The following is a 17,135-nucleotide window of genomic DNA, read 5'->3' as shown; positions in this document are numbered from 1 at the left end:
ACTAGGGATCCTGCAATTGCTAGGATGCTAACTCATTCCCAGGTTTTTGACTCATTCCTGTGCTAGAAAATCATCAGGCAAGTGTGCAAAATGAACAAACCACCTGATGTTCCTTCTCAAAATCTGCTATTCTCCCACATCGTGTTTACCCTCTTTACACAGGTTGCGTTACTACACCCTATGATTTGAATGGAGTTGTAAATCGCAGGAGATAAGCGCATCGGCTAAACACCTTGATTGTAACTTGAACATTGTGACGCAGTGCCTGAGAGACAGAAATATGTGCTCACAGGCCGGCAGGAAGACTGCAAACAGCCCAACAATACAGCAGGCAATATAACAAGGCCTTGAGTGCAACACACACACAGACGGACACACACACACACACACACACACACACACACACACACACACACACACACACACACACACACACACACACACACACACACACACACACACACAATGAGTCCTTTGTATTCTCTCCCTGGGTACTGTAGGGGTGCGGTATGCCTTGTCAACTATGCCAGCTAGCATGGGGCTAGTCCCCCACCCTCAGCTGCCCAGGAGCTCTCTGGGGTCTGTGAGAAAGAAATAGTGTGTGTGTTTCTTTTTCTACATACAGTGATTTATTCCTGATTTTTGTATGGACATCTTGCATATAAATGGTAAAAGCTAATTAAACTAGTACAACAAAAATGGCAAACACATGCTTATGTTCTGATACCTGCATCAAAAGTGTCTGCTCATTTTAATTTGGAAATAAATCCCAAACAATCTTGAGTTACTGCGGACCTGAGTCCATGCCCATTGCTAGAGTTACAGTAGTTAGTTGTTGCAGCGGTTAGTGTGTCATTAAACAAGTAGACAAAAAACCTCCTTACACCCCGGGGATTTACTGAAGGGATACCTTTTGGACTCGACTACTAGGAGGCCAGTCACATGGATGCCAGGACCATTACTCTGTGTTCTGTATGGGGACTTGATGTTAATGTCCACATGAGCGGTCAAAGGGAAAACAATGTGGATGTTTTCAAGGTTCTAACACACTTTTGTAAATTTTCTTTTCTCTTGCAACCATACTTGTTGCAAGAAAACTCTTATATTTGAGTGCCAGAACAAAAAGGATTCAGAACTCCCATTCACTAGTTCCATTTTTTTAGGGAGACTGATGTAGACCCATACTTCAGTGCCTCTGAACGTATCGCTGCTACGTTACATCGGCCAGAGTGTGTGGTCTCTTTTCCTGCATTGCAAATTGATGGGAAAGGCTCAGGAAGTGTGTACTTCTGAGAAAAATGTAAGAAAGTCTTAATCATGACATTGTTAAAGACATCGTCCGCAGTGCCAGAAGCATAGAGGCAAAATTGTAGGAATTGTGAAAAAAAAGAATTGAGTTTGCGATGGTCTTTTTGACACAGTGCCAAACCAACAAAGGTAAAACCTTAGATCATATGCAAGCGTTGGAAGAGTTTAAAAGCGTCTTTCTGAGAACATTTTTATTTATTTCAATGAAAGTCAGTAAAACAACCAAAGTAATACAAATCTAGATGGGAAGAAAACTCAGCCTGATCCTGGATGGCATTTTTCCCTGATCTAGTGAAGGGCTCACAGAGCCAGATGATCACATGATGTCTTCAGCCACCCCACTTCCCCTCAGCTCCTGGCGTCTGGGGCACTTCAGCCCCCGTAACCATGGCAACTCTGTCACTGTGCCTCATGGGAAGTTGGATGTGTGTGTGTGAGAGTGCATGTGAGAGAGAGATCTCTCAGGCTGAACCCAGGCAGTGACTGGTACGGCCTTGTCAGAAAGGGCCACACCTTGCTTTCAAACTTCAGTTCTTCATATTAACATGTTTTCATCTCTCTTTGCAAATCCATGAAAAACAAATCTGAGCACACTCAAAGCTCTGCACCTTGCAATTTGTTGCAGGTTAAAAAAGAGGTCCAGGCTGGAGCATTTCCCTGGACAGAGGGAAAAATAGGTCTTAAAAACTACTTCAGAGGAATGAGATACATTTGAAACAAATACTTATTCCTAAATCATTTGATATCGGAGTTACAGTTGGTTAATCAATGATGTATTCAACAGAAAATGTAAGGATATTATTTTTGGGTTACTTCATTATAGAGGCAGATTTGAAAGGTGGAGATCAAGGGCAGGAAATACTTCCCCAGGAGTCGCACCACATTGCAGATCTCTGAGTTGTAATGTGACCTAATCTTCAGGACTGACAACCTGTACGCTACCCATTTCCCCCTTACTTAGAATTCTAGTTCTGCTTACAGTTCTTGACTAAATCAATATTATTACTTTAAATATTCACACTGTAAACTTCTTTCTAATAACACTTGTTTACACCTTGTGCTTCATGATCCTAGATTTCTCACTCAGATATGTTCTCTGTTTATTCTGTTCAGAAAAAAGCCAAAGGGGAGGAGCTGTTTGACCAGATCATGTACCACCTGGACATCGTAGAGAAGGACTACTTCGGCCTGCGCTTCATGGACTCTGCACAAGTGGCGGTAAGAATAAAGATAGACCTTACAAAATAATATCTCATTCTTTTACACGTTTAATTTTGGTACTTTCACTGTTCTTGTGATTTTTCCATCCATTAGTGCTGCACAATAATCAAAATGTTAAAGGGGCCCTATTATGCTTTTTGGAGATTTCGGTTGTTAACTTCCTATAACATTATGACATCAGTATAAAACACACCAACACATTGCACATTATAGGTTAAGTCAGCCTGTCAGCTAACCAATCAGAGCAGACTGGGCTATGGTTTCACACAGAGGGTGAGAAGAGGTGCTGCAGCACAGACAGTATGAGAAAAATCAAGAGCTTTTTGAACATTAAAGCACGGAAACAAAATGATTACAGCTGATAATGAGCATAATAGGGCTCCTTTAGGTGCAGATCTTTTTTTTTTTATCACACCATGATCATTGTAATATATTTTCAATGCTAATAAGAAAAACGTTTCAAAATATATATAAATCCCACCTATATATTGCAAAATAAACAACTTTGTTCAGTACTTTTGGTTTACATTTCACCCAGCCGTGGAGTTTTCTCTGCTGCTGCTCACAGCCAGACTTCAGGTTTCAGTCCAAATCACTTCTCGCCCGTTTGAAGGGGGAGCTTTAGGCGGGGACTTTCCCTGCCAGCCATCGGGCTAAAGGGATTGGTTATGGCACTTTGGGAGTCAGGCTGTGCTGGGAGACGAACCGTTTTAAGTCATTGCTCTGCCACTGACCCTGTTCCTTCACCCTGACTCTGTGAAGGAAGGAAAGCTGGTGGGAGGATGGAACTGAAGGGAGGGACACCGAAGAGAGAGAGGTGGAGAAGAGAGAGAGGGGGAGGGGGAGGGCCGTGGTAAAGAATGTGGGGGAGAGGAGACTAGAAAGTTCCTGTTATCTCTCGCTCTCTCTAACTTGCATATGCACCGCCTCTCCTTGACATTTTTCATGCCTCATAGAGCCTGAGCTTCCAAGAAAAACCGAGCACAGAGCAGGATAATGACTTTAGTGTGTGTGACCTCACACCGCTCTTAATTTACATAACTATGCACCTCATTCAGCTTTACATATACATATTTAATGTTTAAAAATGGTAATAAAGGCTGGTGGAGAAGTGGACTACTTGATTAAATTGCTTTTGATATTGATCTATTTTTTAAATGTATTGCCTTTATGTCATTTCAGCACTGGCTTGACGTTACAAAAAGCATCAAAAAGCAAGTGAAAAGTGAGTATACGGAGGCAATCCCTCTATCTATTTACCTTCCCCTTCCCCTAAAATGCATGATTACTAACTGTATCTATAAAAATACTATGCAAATAACTGCGCTGTGTACACTTCTGTGTGTTTAGGCAGAGGTGTCATTATTTGTCCTTGAATAACACAATGTGTTGAAATGAATGTGGTTTATTCAAAAACTATTTGACCTTGTTTTGTTTTGTTACCACATAATATATGATTGCTAAGCTTGTTTCAATTTATTGAGTTGTATTTTCATTGTGTCTTCCAGTTGGGCCACCATACTGCCTTCACCTGAGAGTTAAGTTTTACTCCTCAGAACCCAACAACCTGCACGAGGAGCTCACCAGGTCAGTGACACTACACACATCTGAATCGCTAGCCTTGCTTTTCCTGGAACTCACAATTTCAAGATTCAAGATTTCATATTGGAAATCAGTACATTTTATACATCTCAGAAAGTCAGCGTGATGTTGGGTTCCTGCAGCTTTATTTTATCTAGATCAGCTCACTTCTACTTTAGGGGTTGTAAGACCGATATGTTGGGGATACTTATCCATTGATCTAAACACAAAATGTCCTTTTCCTCAGTGTACCATTCCTCTTAAGCAATTATTATTTTCTGACCCATTTTATTAACATATTTAACTGTTTTTTTATTTGTTTTCCAGATACCTTTTTGTTTTGCAGTTAAAGCAAGACATCCTCAGTGGCAAGTAAGTCATTTTACTTTTTAACTGTTAACTTCCCTCCATATTAAAGCTGCAGTCGGCAGGATTGTTTTGATCATATTCACTGAAACCGACACTATGCTCTGACAGAACAACATAAATCAGCCGGTTTTAGAAAATGCGTCTCTACCTCCACCTAGAGCCTGTTATTTGTTTTGCAAAAATCCACCGCGCCCGGTTCTTCTGGTTCAATCAGCGCTGGGCTACAGTTCGTGCACACGCAACAGATCCCCCACTCCCCCCTCGCGCACGTTACAATATTACATGCACACGCCTCAAGTTCGCACTCGCAGGTGTGTTGGATTGTACGAAGCGTGATGGCGGAGAGAAAGACTAACAAGCTTCCAATTCCTCAGTTAACAACTGAAGCTAGGAGGTCCAAAACAACCAAGGAAAAGAAAACACCTGTAGAAAAGAAGGAAACAAAGAAAGAAAGCGACCGTGGCCGTGATAAAACCAGAATCAACATCGGACCGGCATTAAATTAGATCGATGCTGAAGAGACGGGCGCGTTCACAGAAATCTGGTGCACACGCACTGACGAGCACAAACTCGATGGGAGGGAGCTTGCTGGCAGTGGGGGAGGGGCGTGAGAGTAGTAAACATTCAAAATGTTGCATAAGTCCCCTCGATTAGCCAGACTTGCCGACTTCAGCTTTAATCAATTGCCAAGCACAGAATTCTCAAAACATAGGGTTATGATTCTCCAAATAAATGAACCATTACCTGGTTAAAGCATGTCTGTTGAATATTCTTGCAGTTAGCAGTAGTAAAGAATCCTTTCAAATCAAATAATAATAACATTCAATTATAGAAATTATTATGATTTATTGTTTTCCTTATGATAAGACCTAGCGAACACTTAACACAACCTTGAATTTTTGACTGTAGTTCAAAGTACTGGCTTACATGTTATTTCACGCATTCAGAGTGGTCAACATAGCTCTGCACTGTGTAAAAAATCGAGGTTTTCCTGGCCCATTATCGTCGTAATAGATTGATGCAGTGATGACATATTTTTAGGCTGAACAGGAAGTTAGCATCGCAAGCTAGCATGTTCTCACGGCAAAGAAACATTGGATTTTGGAACATTGCAGGATAAAAAGATCTGAGCAAAACGCATATGATTGTCTTTGAAGCGTAAATGCAATTGCTCAAAGTAAAAAGCTAAAGTTAGTACTGAATTACAGCCACATAGCTATGCATAACCACCGCTAAGCTAAAGGCGGCTAATGTTCGGTATGATGACGTTTAGCGGTGTCATTTAGCCAATAGTTGGCATCAAACGTTTTAAGATAAAAAAAAGCATCCGATATCAACCAGTGGGATATTCACTGACATATTTGATGTCGTAGAACACAACGTTGGAATCTCTTTGTTAAGCACAGACCTTATTTCAGGCATCTAACCATTAAAAAAAAAAGCTGTTGACTTCGAGATGAAAGAATCGAAAGGGCTAAAATGCTGACTCATAGCCCAGCTGTCTTGCCATTTAACTGAGTATTTCAGACAAATATCTACTATCACTTGAGCAGGACAATAGACTTTGCTGCCTTTCTTCATCAGTAATCACCCCTCTAAACATGAGGTGAACTGCCATGTTACTATAAGAGGCTTAAAGGATTACATGTTGGGGAACAGATTGAATTATAAACAGTGGTCAGTAAGTAGAATGGAACTTAAGTGTAAGTTTTAACTACAAAAGCAACATTTTATGCATTGTTTGATTAACACTACACAAATAGGACTCAGTGAAGAACAATGGGGGATTTTTAATGGCCTATTGTTGTGTTTTATCCTTATTGATGTTGCTGTGTCTGACCCTCACCCTGTCTTGTGTTTTCAGGCTAGAATGTCCGTTTGACACAGCGGTGGAGTTGGCTGCCTTCTCGTTACAGGGTAAGCGCAGCAGGCTTCTCTCCATCTGTGTGTTTGGTAATTGGGTTCACCTCTGTAATAGCCGCCATTATTTTCTATGCTGCGGTGCACACTCCTCTGGAGAGCTGAGACATGAACTGTGTTCACTGCACAGAGCCACACAAATACAGCATCTGCTCATACCAGGAAGTGTGGTGTGAGTCAGACAAGCATCAGTTGTAGGTTGGAGCACGATACTCTCACAAACCAAGAAGTCTGCTGGTTTTTAATCTGCAGTGACTAAGTCCCCTTTCCTACTAGCTACTTTATTTTTGTCCCTATGGCTTACATCTGTTACAGTTCCTAACCCCCGAACCTACTTTGTAACTATTAAATCTAAAGTTATGTCCCAAAATCATAGTTGAGCAACCAAATACTCACCAGACAGAGACATTTACTCACAATCCCTGCTGGGAGAGTGGCCCATGGATGTATAAAGAGATCTGGATACAGTGTTGGAGGCAGAGCCCGATCAATCCTATGGAAGTTGCTTAGAGGTCACCTGACTCCCAAAAATGTCCCATCTAGACCCATAGAGCAGGCGCGCTTGTGTTTTCATTTAACTCCCGCCTCCATGTTGCAGCGTCACGTCCACTCTCGGCTCATCCAAATAAATGGATGTAATGTGAGGAAAAAAATTCACGTCAATGTCATGGAATTTGTAGTAGCACTGTTTGGCCACTAGGAAAATGTGCGCCAGTCTCACTTCCAGTTGGCTTGGATTGTCCCCTTATGTCCCTGTAAGAGTTATCTTTATCATCCTTTTTTAAATAAGAAAAAGTGTTTAATAAATATCCCAAATGCCATCTACTTTTTCCAATATCTTATGGGTTTATAGATACCGAATCATTGATTGTGCTCCTTATAAATTCTACAGTACAGCTATTTTCTTATAATGCATATTTGTTCCTAAATATGATGAAATATATTGGGGAAAAAAGTAAAGTCTCATGGGCTCGAAATAAATATATATTTTACAGGAGAACCAGTACTTACTGTCCTATGTTTTATACTACTGTACCTCTCACATTATGAATTAATAGTGTCCGTTAAAGTGTTTGCATCAGACTGAATATTATCTTCTGTTTCCGAACGATATTTGCTTATCAAACCTTCAGTTACAACGTTAAGAGAAGCAAGTCCCGCTGTCCGTTTCAGAGCAATTTATATTTCCACTCCTACAATACTGTACATATACAAATAAAGAAACACATGGCACACATTTGCTCTTCCTAATATTATGAAATTCAGCTTTTTACTGCAAGAGCAATACAACAAGTGCTGCCTCAGAGGAACCAAGTTTGAATCATTAGAGGCATTTCATGGAATGAGATTGCGTGCACCAACTCTTGAACACACACACTCGCACAGTGGCTGTGGGGTAAATGCCAGCTCATTAGTGCTCCATCCTCATCGGAGGCCCCCTAATCCAGCACCCTCTCTGTCTTCTCTCTTTCCTTCGGGTTCAGCTTCCTCCCTTCTTTTTCCTTTATTCAGAATTATGTGTTGGCCCACTGACAGTCGGCGGGATAGGGAAAGGATAAAATCTCCCTTTCTCTCGTCTGTATCCTGAGGCTATGCTCACAGCTGGACTAGCTAAACTGTGAGGTCCTAGTTTCTCTTATCTGCCCAAACACTGCAACATGTAATCAGAACCAAGCCTTTTCAGTCCGTCCTGTTTCTCTACACCACATACCAGAGATAAGGGTTTTTTCTCCTCTTCCTTTTCAACACCATTTTCATTCTTATCTAGAAGAGATTTAGGTTATATTTACTGACCAATCTTTCTTTTTGTCACCTCCAAATCCATGACCTCTGACATGATGCTACCCAACATTATGTGTGCAGAAACATGTAGGGAGGGTTTCTTTATTTTAGCATTAGAATTCACTCCTACTACTTTACCAGGGACTCTCCTAGGGATAAAGAAGAGTTAACAAAAGTATTCATTTAGGAGTATTACAAGTCTTCAGTTTAATTGTACACTGAATGACATCCTAAGCAATTTCCATTCACTTAAATACCGTATGCATTCCTATTGGATTGGACTGCAGGGGTTGGGATCGAACCACTGACCCACTGATTGGTAGATCTGCGCATTAACACACCTACAGCCCCCCCTCACTAAACTACAAATCTATGTTGTAAACCTGTGTCAATATGTGTGTGTTTTCAGCTGAACTCGGCGATTGTGACCCATTAGAACATAATCTGGACCTGGTGTCAGAATTTCGCTTCATCCCCAACCAGACGGAGGACGTGGAGCTAGCAATATACAACGCCTGGAAAGAGTGCAGGTAAGCATGTCACCATAACTCTTTTCTTTTTCCATTTAGATTTAATGCATATTTTCCAAGAGAGTAATAACAAATAGGGCCCCTTACCTCCTTTGCTTTTAAGCTACTTAGACTTCTTTAATCAGATATTTTGTAAAGCAGTATCTTTTAATTTATTAGTTTTACCCACAGTTCTGAGGGCTTCTGATGATGGCTTGTTGTTATCAAACTAAAATAAAATTATTTCCTGGTCATTCAACAAACAAAATAGGCTTTTATAATTGTCAAAACAAGAGGCAGAACTCAAAGAAAATGATGAACAAACTTAGATCGTCTTTTTCTCTTATTTTATTCGTAAAATAATTTAACGGTTAACAACTCTGTCTCAGCGGCGTCTTCCTCACTGGTCTCTTAAGTATTCCGCACATATTGGTGGGAATTATAACCTGTCTTTTATTCCCTGACTCCAGATTTTTTGACTTATTCACATCAACAAAAAATGGTTCTAACATTTTTTCTTGTATTTTACATCTAGTGTAACCATAGGAACACACGCATGCACATGGTGTTTCAACATGGTCCTTTTTAAATATATATAATTATCTTTTTGTTGTTCTTTACTCCTGATGGATTCTCTATATTAGACTCATTCTACTCAACCCATGTGTTTGAGATTTAGGCCCATAGTGAATTGTACAGTTCCAATAATGTCTTTTATAAGAGAGGGAAGCAGACGTTTTACTACCACTAAACTACTGCACACATTACGGCGCATCACTGCATGGTTACTTCTGCTTTGAATTCTGTGGTTTGAAGCTGCCATTGTCTTTTTGAAGATGCAAAACGTCATAAATGTTTTGTTTCTCCTCGTCCCTTCCTCCCTCCTCTCCTGCAGAGGACAGATGCCGGCCCAAGCTGAAATTAACTACCTGAATAAAGCCAAGTGGCTGGAAATGTATGGGGTGGACATGCATATGGTCAAGGTAACAGACCTTCACTCTGTCTCACTAGCATGTACTGTAAAACATGAAAATGGTCCTATATGGAAGAGAGGAAGTAAAAAGAAAAAGTGTGACCGTATCTTATTTGTTTCTGCAGGCTAGGGATGGTAATGAGTACAGTCTGGGTTTGACACCCACTGGAGTTCTGGTGTTTGAAGGAGAAACAAAGATCGGGCTCTTCTTCTGGTTTGTTTATTTTTCATTTACTGTGGTCCTAAAAGAAACACATTTTTCAGATTTCGTCATTCTTTCCTCTCTCTGTGTTTGTTGTGGACGTATTGGATGTAGGCCCAAGATCACTTGTCTGGATTTCAAGAAGAGCAAACTGACTCTGGTGGTAGTGGAGGACGATGACCAGGTGAGTGTGCACACACACACACACACACACACACACACACACACACACACACACACACACACACACACACACACACACACACACACACACACACACACACACACACACACACACACACACACACACACACTCGCTATACAGTGGAATGTAAAAAATGCCAAACATGAATTCATTACTCACAGTAATCCCTCTTGACAACGTGAATGACCCAATCCCAATGCTCCCTACATATTTATGTAATCATTATAATGAATGTACTGTAATTGCCATACTTAAATCACCACTTGTAAGTTAACTCATTCAATTAAATAACTAGTTATTAACTAATAGAAGTTAATTATGGATGGTATCATAAGCAGGTGTGGGCTTTTTCATGCTGAATGACAGCAGATCTGTTCATTAAATCAATTCATCTTTCAGGCTAAACAAAGTTTGTTTTGTTTTTTTATCATTGGGAGGCGTCTCTCATAAGAATATACATCTTTTGTTTGTTCATTATGTAGGAAGCTATTCACATGGGTCATTCATTACTAAATAAAGATGCACAATTTGGACAAAAGTAACATCATTTATAATAAAATAAGATACAATTCTGTTTAAATGCGCCAAAAAATGATTATTTAAAGTCTGTAGAATACGGTTTGTAGCCCGGGACTTTTTATGTTGCTGTACTTAACTCGGAATAATTACTAATATTAAGCTTTTATTGCGTTTGATGCGATTTTGGATATCCCACTTGTCCATATTGCAATTTCAATAAAATGTTGATTCATATTTCAGCCCTACTACCAATGCCAATGATTGTCTGCTTTATAGAAAACATCTGAGCACAGTATCTCAGTGAAAGCAAGTTAAATTCAGCTGATGTTCTCAAGGAAGTGCAACATATTTGTAACTTGATATTATAAGAAATTGTAAAACACCGTCTCCATCATATCTGAGCATTTCCAATGAAACGAAACAATTGAGCTAAGTAAATCTCAACATTTCACAAAATACTTAACAAAGCATCCAAAACTCTGTCCCACTTGAAAGAAACAAACTTAAGAAGGTAATTCTTCCTAAAACGTTTGCCTAAGCAGTGCCTGAGCCCTAAAAGAGGCTGCTTCCAAAGTGAAATGAAACAAGGCTTAGTATTGTACTGCCCAGAGGCTAGTGTATATGAGAGAGAAGGACAGTCTGTTTATGTCTACCTGGAGGTCTGTCAGTGAGGTTAATAAAGAAGCCTGCCCTCTCTGGTATTTCTGGTATGCACCTTTCTCCTACACACACACGCACAAACACACACTCCTGCCACCCAGCACTGTCCTCAACAGTTATGTTGTATGCCAGTCTTTTCTCAAAAGTAATTTACATTTTCTTGAATGACATTCTGACCTGGAGGATGGTAGTCTTGCTTTATAAGGTCTTTTTTTATAGATATTTGGTCTTATTTTTTTCGGCTTCAACAAGCGAGAGCTGGCACATAAGCTTTGTGAATATGTTGGGCTGAGGGCTTTCAAGTGACTCTGACATTCCTCTTGTATGATTCATGGGTGACAAACACTGCCACTGTTGCAGCATAAACTAACTGCTGATGTCCACCTTGTAAGGAACATGTTATATGTCCCTTAAGTGAGAACTTATCAACTCTTCTGTGTCGCCCAAATTTGACAAACGATCCTTCCCAGGGCAAAGAACAGGAGCACACCTTTGTCTTCAGGATGGACCACCCTAAGGCCTGTAAGCACCTGTGGAAGTGTGCCGTGGAGCATCATGCTTTCTTTAGGCTGAGAGGGCCGGTACAGAAGAATGCCGCCCAGTCCGGATTCATCCGCATGGGGTCACGCTTCAGATACAGGTAACAGTCGGATGTACAGGCAGATCAAAGGGTTAAAGATTTTTCAATTAGGGGCTTCTTTTTTTCTTTTGCAAGTTAATATGTAGGGGTTCAATATCCTTTTGTATCAAATACACAGGGCTTATTAAGTTGTCTTGCAATATTTAAAGAGGCCCTATTATGCTTCTGGGGTCTTCCCTTTCCTGTAGTGTAGGTTATTATGCATGTAAATGGTCTGCAAGGGCGTTTCTCTCTGTGTGTTTTGGGCAACACATCCTGAGCACTACTGACCTAAGAAGAGAGATATAGTTGAGATAAGGGTCGAGAACAAACGCAGCTTGGATTGCTTAAAAAAGCGTGGGTAGGAGGTGTGTTAAATGCTGATATGCCACAAAGAGAGCCATGTGTTTGTTTCTGTGCCATGTGTCTCAACCTACAAGCAAAGATAATCCCAGTTTGACGTGTAAAACAACACGTGTGTACACACAGATACTTGCAGTGGTACAAGACAGGCACTCAATGTCAACATGCTGCTGCGGCCAGCTAGCTCCCTTCTGTGTGTGTTTAAACATAACCCAGTTTGGATTAGCATTGGCAGTCATGTTGGTTTTACCCAGAGGTTACAGGGTTTTGTTGTTTATAGATGGTTATCACTCGGATGGGTCCGGAGTTCACCAGGGGTCAATGCTGGGCCCTTTTAATTTATTGTTCCTTTTTGATTTGGCAAAGAATCATAAGAACATGTCTCTTTTGCATTTATTCCTGCATTGGTCAGGGGTACAATTATAGTGTTCATATATGTTTGTGTTTCCAGTGGAAAAACGGAGTATCAGACAACCAAGGGCAATAAAGCGAGGCGCTCAGCATCTTTTGAGAGAAGGCCCAGTCGACGTTACTCCAGAAGAACCATGCAGAACAGAGGTGAGGACAGCGCTCAAACACTTGCAAATCTCTGCGTATAACAATATCAAAACTTAAAATGTATTGCATGACAAGCCCTTGTTTACATACTGTGAGATTTTAACCTGTACTGTATATGTTTATGTTTTAGAATCTTTCTGAACTGTCTGTTCTTTGTGTTTTTACAGGACCATACCATCCCCAAGAGTGAGTACACTGATATTATAACAATGTTATCATGCCATTCCCTGATTTAAATTCTTATTAATTATTGTAGCCATCTTTGCTGTGTAATCCTGTTTTAAAATAACATGTAAAGTAAAGCACTGGAAAACACTTAGTCGAAGGTCATATAAAAGTATCTACAGTGCTTAACGTGCTTTGACTCACACAAAAACGCACCCACTCTAAATGATTTCAGTTCCACCATAAGCCTTGACTTGTAATCTTGTTGCAGAAGTAGCCCTGGGGTGTGTGTGTGTTGGATAAAGACATGATGTCAGTGGTAGCTTGAAGATGTCATGGGACCAGTTGACTCAAAACATTGTGATGAATGTTTGTATGACCTTGTATCACACTTGATTGGATAGTTTAGGTGCTTTTTCAGAAAGATGTAGCTTGGGAGTTGCAAAATGGCTCACGGAAAACATGGTACATTCAAAAACAAGTGTAATGTAAAATCTATTGTCATATAATTTGAGCGTCTGAGAAATCATTGTGGGAGCCTTGAACAGACCTTGCTTTATTGTTGAAGTGTTTGGAAATTAATCTTTTATGTAATATTCATAATTCTTGCAAGGTGGTTTCTATTTGTTCTCTGAATAACATCTTACATTTCGTTCTTTGCTCAGGATTCTCTCCTCTGGCAATGGCTTCAGTTCCAGCAGAGTAAACAAGGTGAGTAGTAGAATACTGCCGTGTGTATTTCTATTCTTACTTACAAAACAAAGAGTTATTCTGTATGACTAGAGATAGCCTGCATAAAAAGTCTAGAACCATCTATGTCAACTTACAATAAAAGGTATAATAATTATTTCCCTTTCTCAATAGTTTCAGTCTCATCCTTCTCAGTGCCCATCACTTTACGTCTTCCATCCTTACTCTGACATATTTTCTGTTATTCTTTCACCTGTAGGCTACTAACATTAGAGGTGCATGGTCAGCTATGCCTGTGGTCAGCCCTGTAGCTCCTTCTGCCTGTGCACCCATGGAAATCGAGGCTCTACCCAGAAGCCCTGGAGGGGAAAAGAGGAGGTTGGTACACGAGTTCAGCATCAGTTCTTTCAAAGGCTTTCTTATTTCATTTTTAATTTTTTACATTTTTAAAACTCACCTTTCTTTTTATATTTGTTGAAATGTGCTGCAGGCTTTTACAATCCTGAGCTTTACATTTATTTTAGAGAGTGGATTGGTTATTAGATGGATGGATACTTTTGAGGTACTGTCATTTTACATGCCTTATTCCATCGACAGCTTACAATACTCACTGTGGAACAGGGCCAAGTTATTTAAGGTTTGGGTGGGACTATAACCCTGCTGGTTGCTGAAAGTGGCTCCATAGCTGAGTGTGTTTTTCGTCTTCTAATGCCACAAGAGTGGCTTAACATGGCTTATCCACTGACCCTGTCTCGCTGTGACTAGAGAAGACACGGAAGAAAGCGAGGAGGGCAGAGACAGAGTATTTTGGTGTGTTTTGTTCTGCCTGCACATCTCTTCCATGCTTGGCTGTTCTATTTACAAGTCCTAGTCAAGTGTGCATTTACTTGTCATGTATGTGTGAGTGCACCATATATCAGATATTGAAATTCAGAAGTACAATATTTAGCAAGGTGGCATATTCAAGCTCAAGAAAGATGGATTGCAGTTATTAATTTTATTAATATATCAACCAAGACAAACATGTCAAGCAAAATAGAAAAACAGTTCAAGCACAATGCTCGTGCACAAACCAAAAAAACATTAGAGTAGGGATGAGAAAGGATGTTGGATTATTGTATGCATGTGTTCCTATTTAGTAAACTGGACTGCAGATAGACATGTAACAGACTTCATGAATAATACATCACTAGCATCCGCTATCTAAATCGGCTGTCTAGCTAAAGTTTTGAGTCTGCATACAATTTTCACCAAATGTAGACGCATGACCTAATTTAAATATGTGCAAATAGCACAGGAGCACTTAGACACCATTTGCTTGGCTGCACAGATAGGGATGCACTTCACCCTATGTGCTTTGAGAATTACATGGTTTCTTTTTGTCTGATTTACTGAATGTTTTCCCGTGTTTCTTCAGTGAGTGTATTCTTCTGAGCCGTGTGTTTCCAAAAATGATAGGCCTGTTTGTAGCCTGGGATAATTCTGTTATTTATGGATGCATTTTCATGTGTTTTTAAAGTTTGTGTTAATGAACAAGCAAAGCAAACATCTATGAACTCTGTTATAAACCTGCAATGTCCCCCCTGTGTGTTCCAGTACTAACATGTACTGAGGACAGATTGGTCTTGTGTGGAACAGGCCAGGTAGGTACCAAGTGAACCTCGCCATCACTCTGGCTCTAACCAATCAATTGCTCTGCAGTGTCGGGCTTTCTGATTTTTGGCTTGGAAAAAGGGTTTTCTTGCGATGGAATTGTCTCCTGTAATTTGCTGTCTGTCCGCTTTTGATCAGCATGAAATGCCAAGCTAACTGGTGTTGGAAATATTATGATTTTTTTTCGGGTGCTGTGCTGGGTTCTTCCTAATCGCGTCTTTAATCAATGATGTGACATGATTTCAGCTTTGGATCTGTTCTGTTGAAGACTTTGGGGCATTCAAGTTTGTAGACGTCTTTACGTTCAGTAAACTAATATCATGCTGTGCATCCTGTTAACCAACTACCTGCTACCAGTAGTTATTTTTCTATCTGTTAAAAGGTTCACACAATATTTTAATTACATTTGTGAATGAATGGACATTGCCAACCAATCTACAGCCAATATAATGAGTGATGCTAAGGCATTACCGAAACAGATTTTAGATTTGCGCTGGTAAGAAAACATGACGTGTTTTATTCCTTTTTTTTTTCAGTGTAAAGTAGGTACTCTTACTTCCCGATAAGACTTATCAAGCTTCATGGGAACAAAGCTAATTCAGATTTACAGCTCAGGCTGATCCTGTTTCTAGTAAAGAATATTTCTGTTATACTAAGAGGATTGCCAGTTATACTGCAGGAGCTTTTCCCTTTTTATTTAATAACCTGAGAAACAGAATGCACAGACAGGTCCTTGGATCGGGCTATGCATAGAGAGTGATGAGCTATCACAGTACTTTGGCTGTATCCTCCTCTTTTAGACTTTGTTGGTCGAAGGTTAAATGGTAAATCATGAAGAAAACAGATGTAATTATTTTATTTAGCAGGAAAGAATAGGAATACTTGATTACATTTTCATTGACACAACATGAGGGCATACAAATCCAGATTTATCGACATGTCAAGGCAATGACACGACAACAACGCGTTTTCTTGGCTAACAGTGAACTGTAGGATGATTTAAAGTGAATATCAGAAATAATAAAAAGTTCTTTACACAGATATAAAAACAACAGCTTTGTTTGTTAGATAACAGTCATTTTGCGATATTGGAACTCTTTTAAATGTTCAGGATACAGGATTATTTTTCAGCTGGAAAGCAATGCCTTCCAATGTTTTACTTGGCAGTTGGTGTAAGTGTTAAATGTGTATAAAGGCATTTTCCATTGGAACCATATGTTTAGAGGTCTTCCAGGCCCACATTGCTCGGTGTTAGTCCAGTGTTCTAGAGGAAAAAATGTATCCTCTGATTTAAAAAAAAAATTATAATAATAATTGCACAATGTGGCGGCAGTTACAGCGGACAGGAGGAGGATGCTTCGAAAGAGACTATACCGCTTATATTTCAGACTAATTCCTGGAGCTCTCACCTTTCTCATTCCAATCCTTTCTCCCTTGTCACTGATCCTGCATGCATCAGTAAAGCCCTTGGCTGCTTAATCTACTCTATCTGTGTTACTTCAACTTTACTTGAAACAAATGAGAAAATATTCTAATATGCTCAAGCCTATTGCTCATACATGTAAAGTTATGATATGATGCTTTAATACTTACAATATAATCGAAATGATACATTAAAAATGACGAAGCAGGATGAGGGGGGTAATGTTTTCGGAATTAAATCTGAGTTTAATATTCTCTTAAATTAAAGTGATACTTGTGAGGGAAAAACTCATAGATGTATAAGAAGAAAAAAATGTTTTCTGATGTTATACATTCGTAAAACCAATGTAGATAAAAACTCATAAAAATAAAATATGTTTTGTCTAGGAACCATATGCCTTAAAAGTTGGTTCAAC

The 17,135-nt window shown here is 39.7% G+C and overlaps 1 protein-coding gene across 1 annotated transcript in view; it reads left to right on the top strand.

Moving 5' to 3' along the window:
- The window catches only part of epb41l5 (erythrocyte membrane protein band 4.1 like 5), a 38,058-nt gene that overhangs the window by 5,942 nt on the left and 14,981 nt on the right, over positions 1 to 17,135 (top strand). Inside the window, 14 exon segments of the mRNA XM_063887327.1 lie at positions 2,422 to 2,526; positions 3,712 to 3,754; positions 4,038 to 4,116; positions 4,438 to 4,482; positions 6,344 to 6,396; positions 8,591 to 8,711; positions 9,586 to 9,673; positions 9,789 to 9,877; positions 9,980 to 10,049; positions 11,720 to 11,889; positions 12,683 to 12,789; positions 12,957 to 12,975; positions 13,620 to 13,665; positions 13,904 to 14,022. Of these exon segments, the coding sequence (XP_063743397.1) occupies positions 2,422 to 2,526; positions 3,712 to 3,754; positions 4,038 to 4,116; positions 4,438 to 4,482; positions 6,344 to 6,396; positions 8,591 to 8,711; positions 9,586 to 9,673; positions 9,789 to 9,877; positions 9,980 to 10,049; positions 11,720 to 11,889; positions 12,683 to 12,789; positions 12,957 to 12,975; positions 13,620 to 13,665; positions 13,904 to 14,022 (1,154 nt within the window).

Source organism: Eleginops maclovinus, chromosome 7 (genome assembly GCF_036324505.1).
Source record: "Eleginops maclovinus isolate JMC-PN-2008 ecotype Puerto Natales chromosome 7, JC_Emac_rtc_rv5, whole genome shotgun sequence".
NCBI classification, from domain to species: domain Eukaryota; kingdom Metazoa; phylum Chordata; class Actinopteri; order Perciformes; family Eleginopidae; genus Eleginops; species Eleginops maclovinus.
The sequence above is the reverse complement of the archived record's forward strand: the minus strand, read 5'-3'. Positions and strand labels throughout refer to the sequence as shown.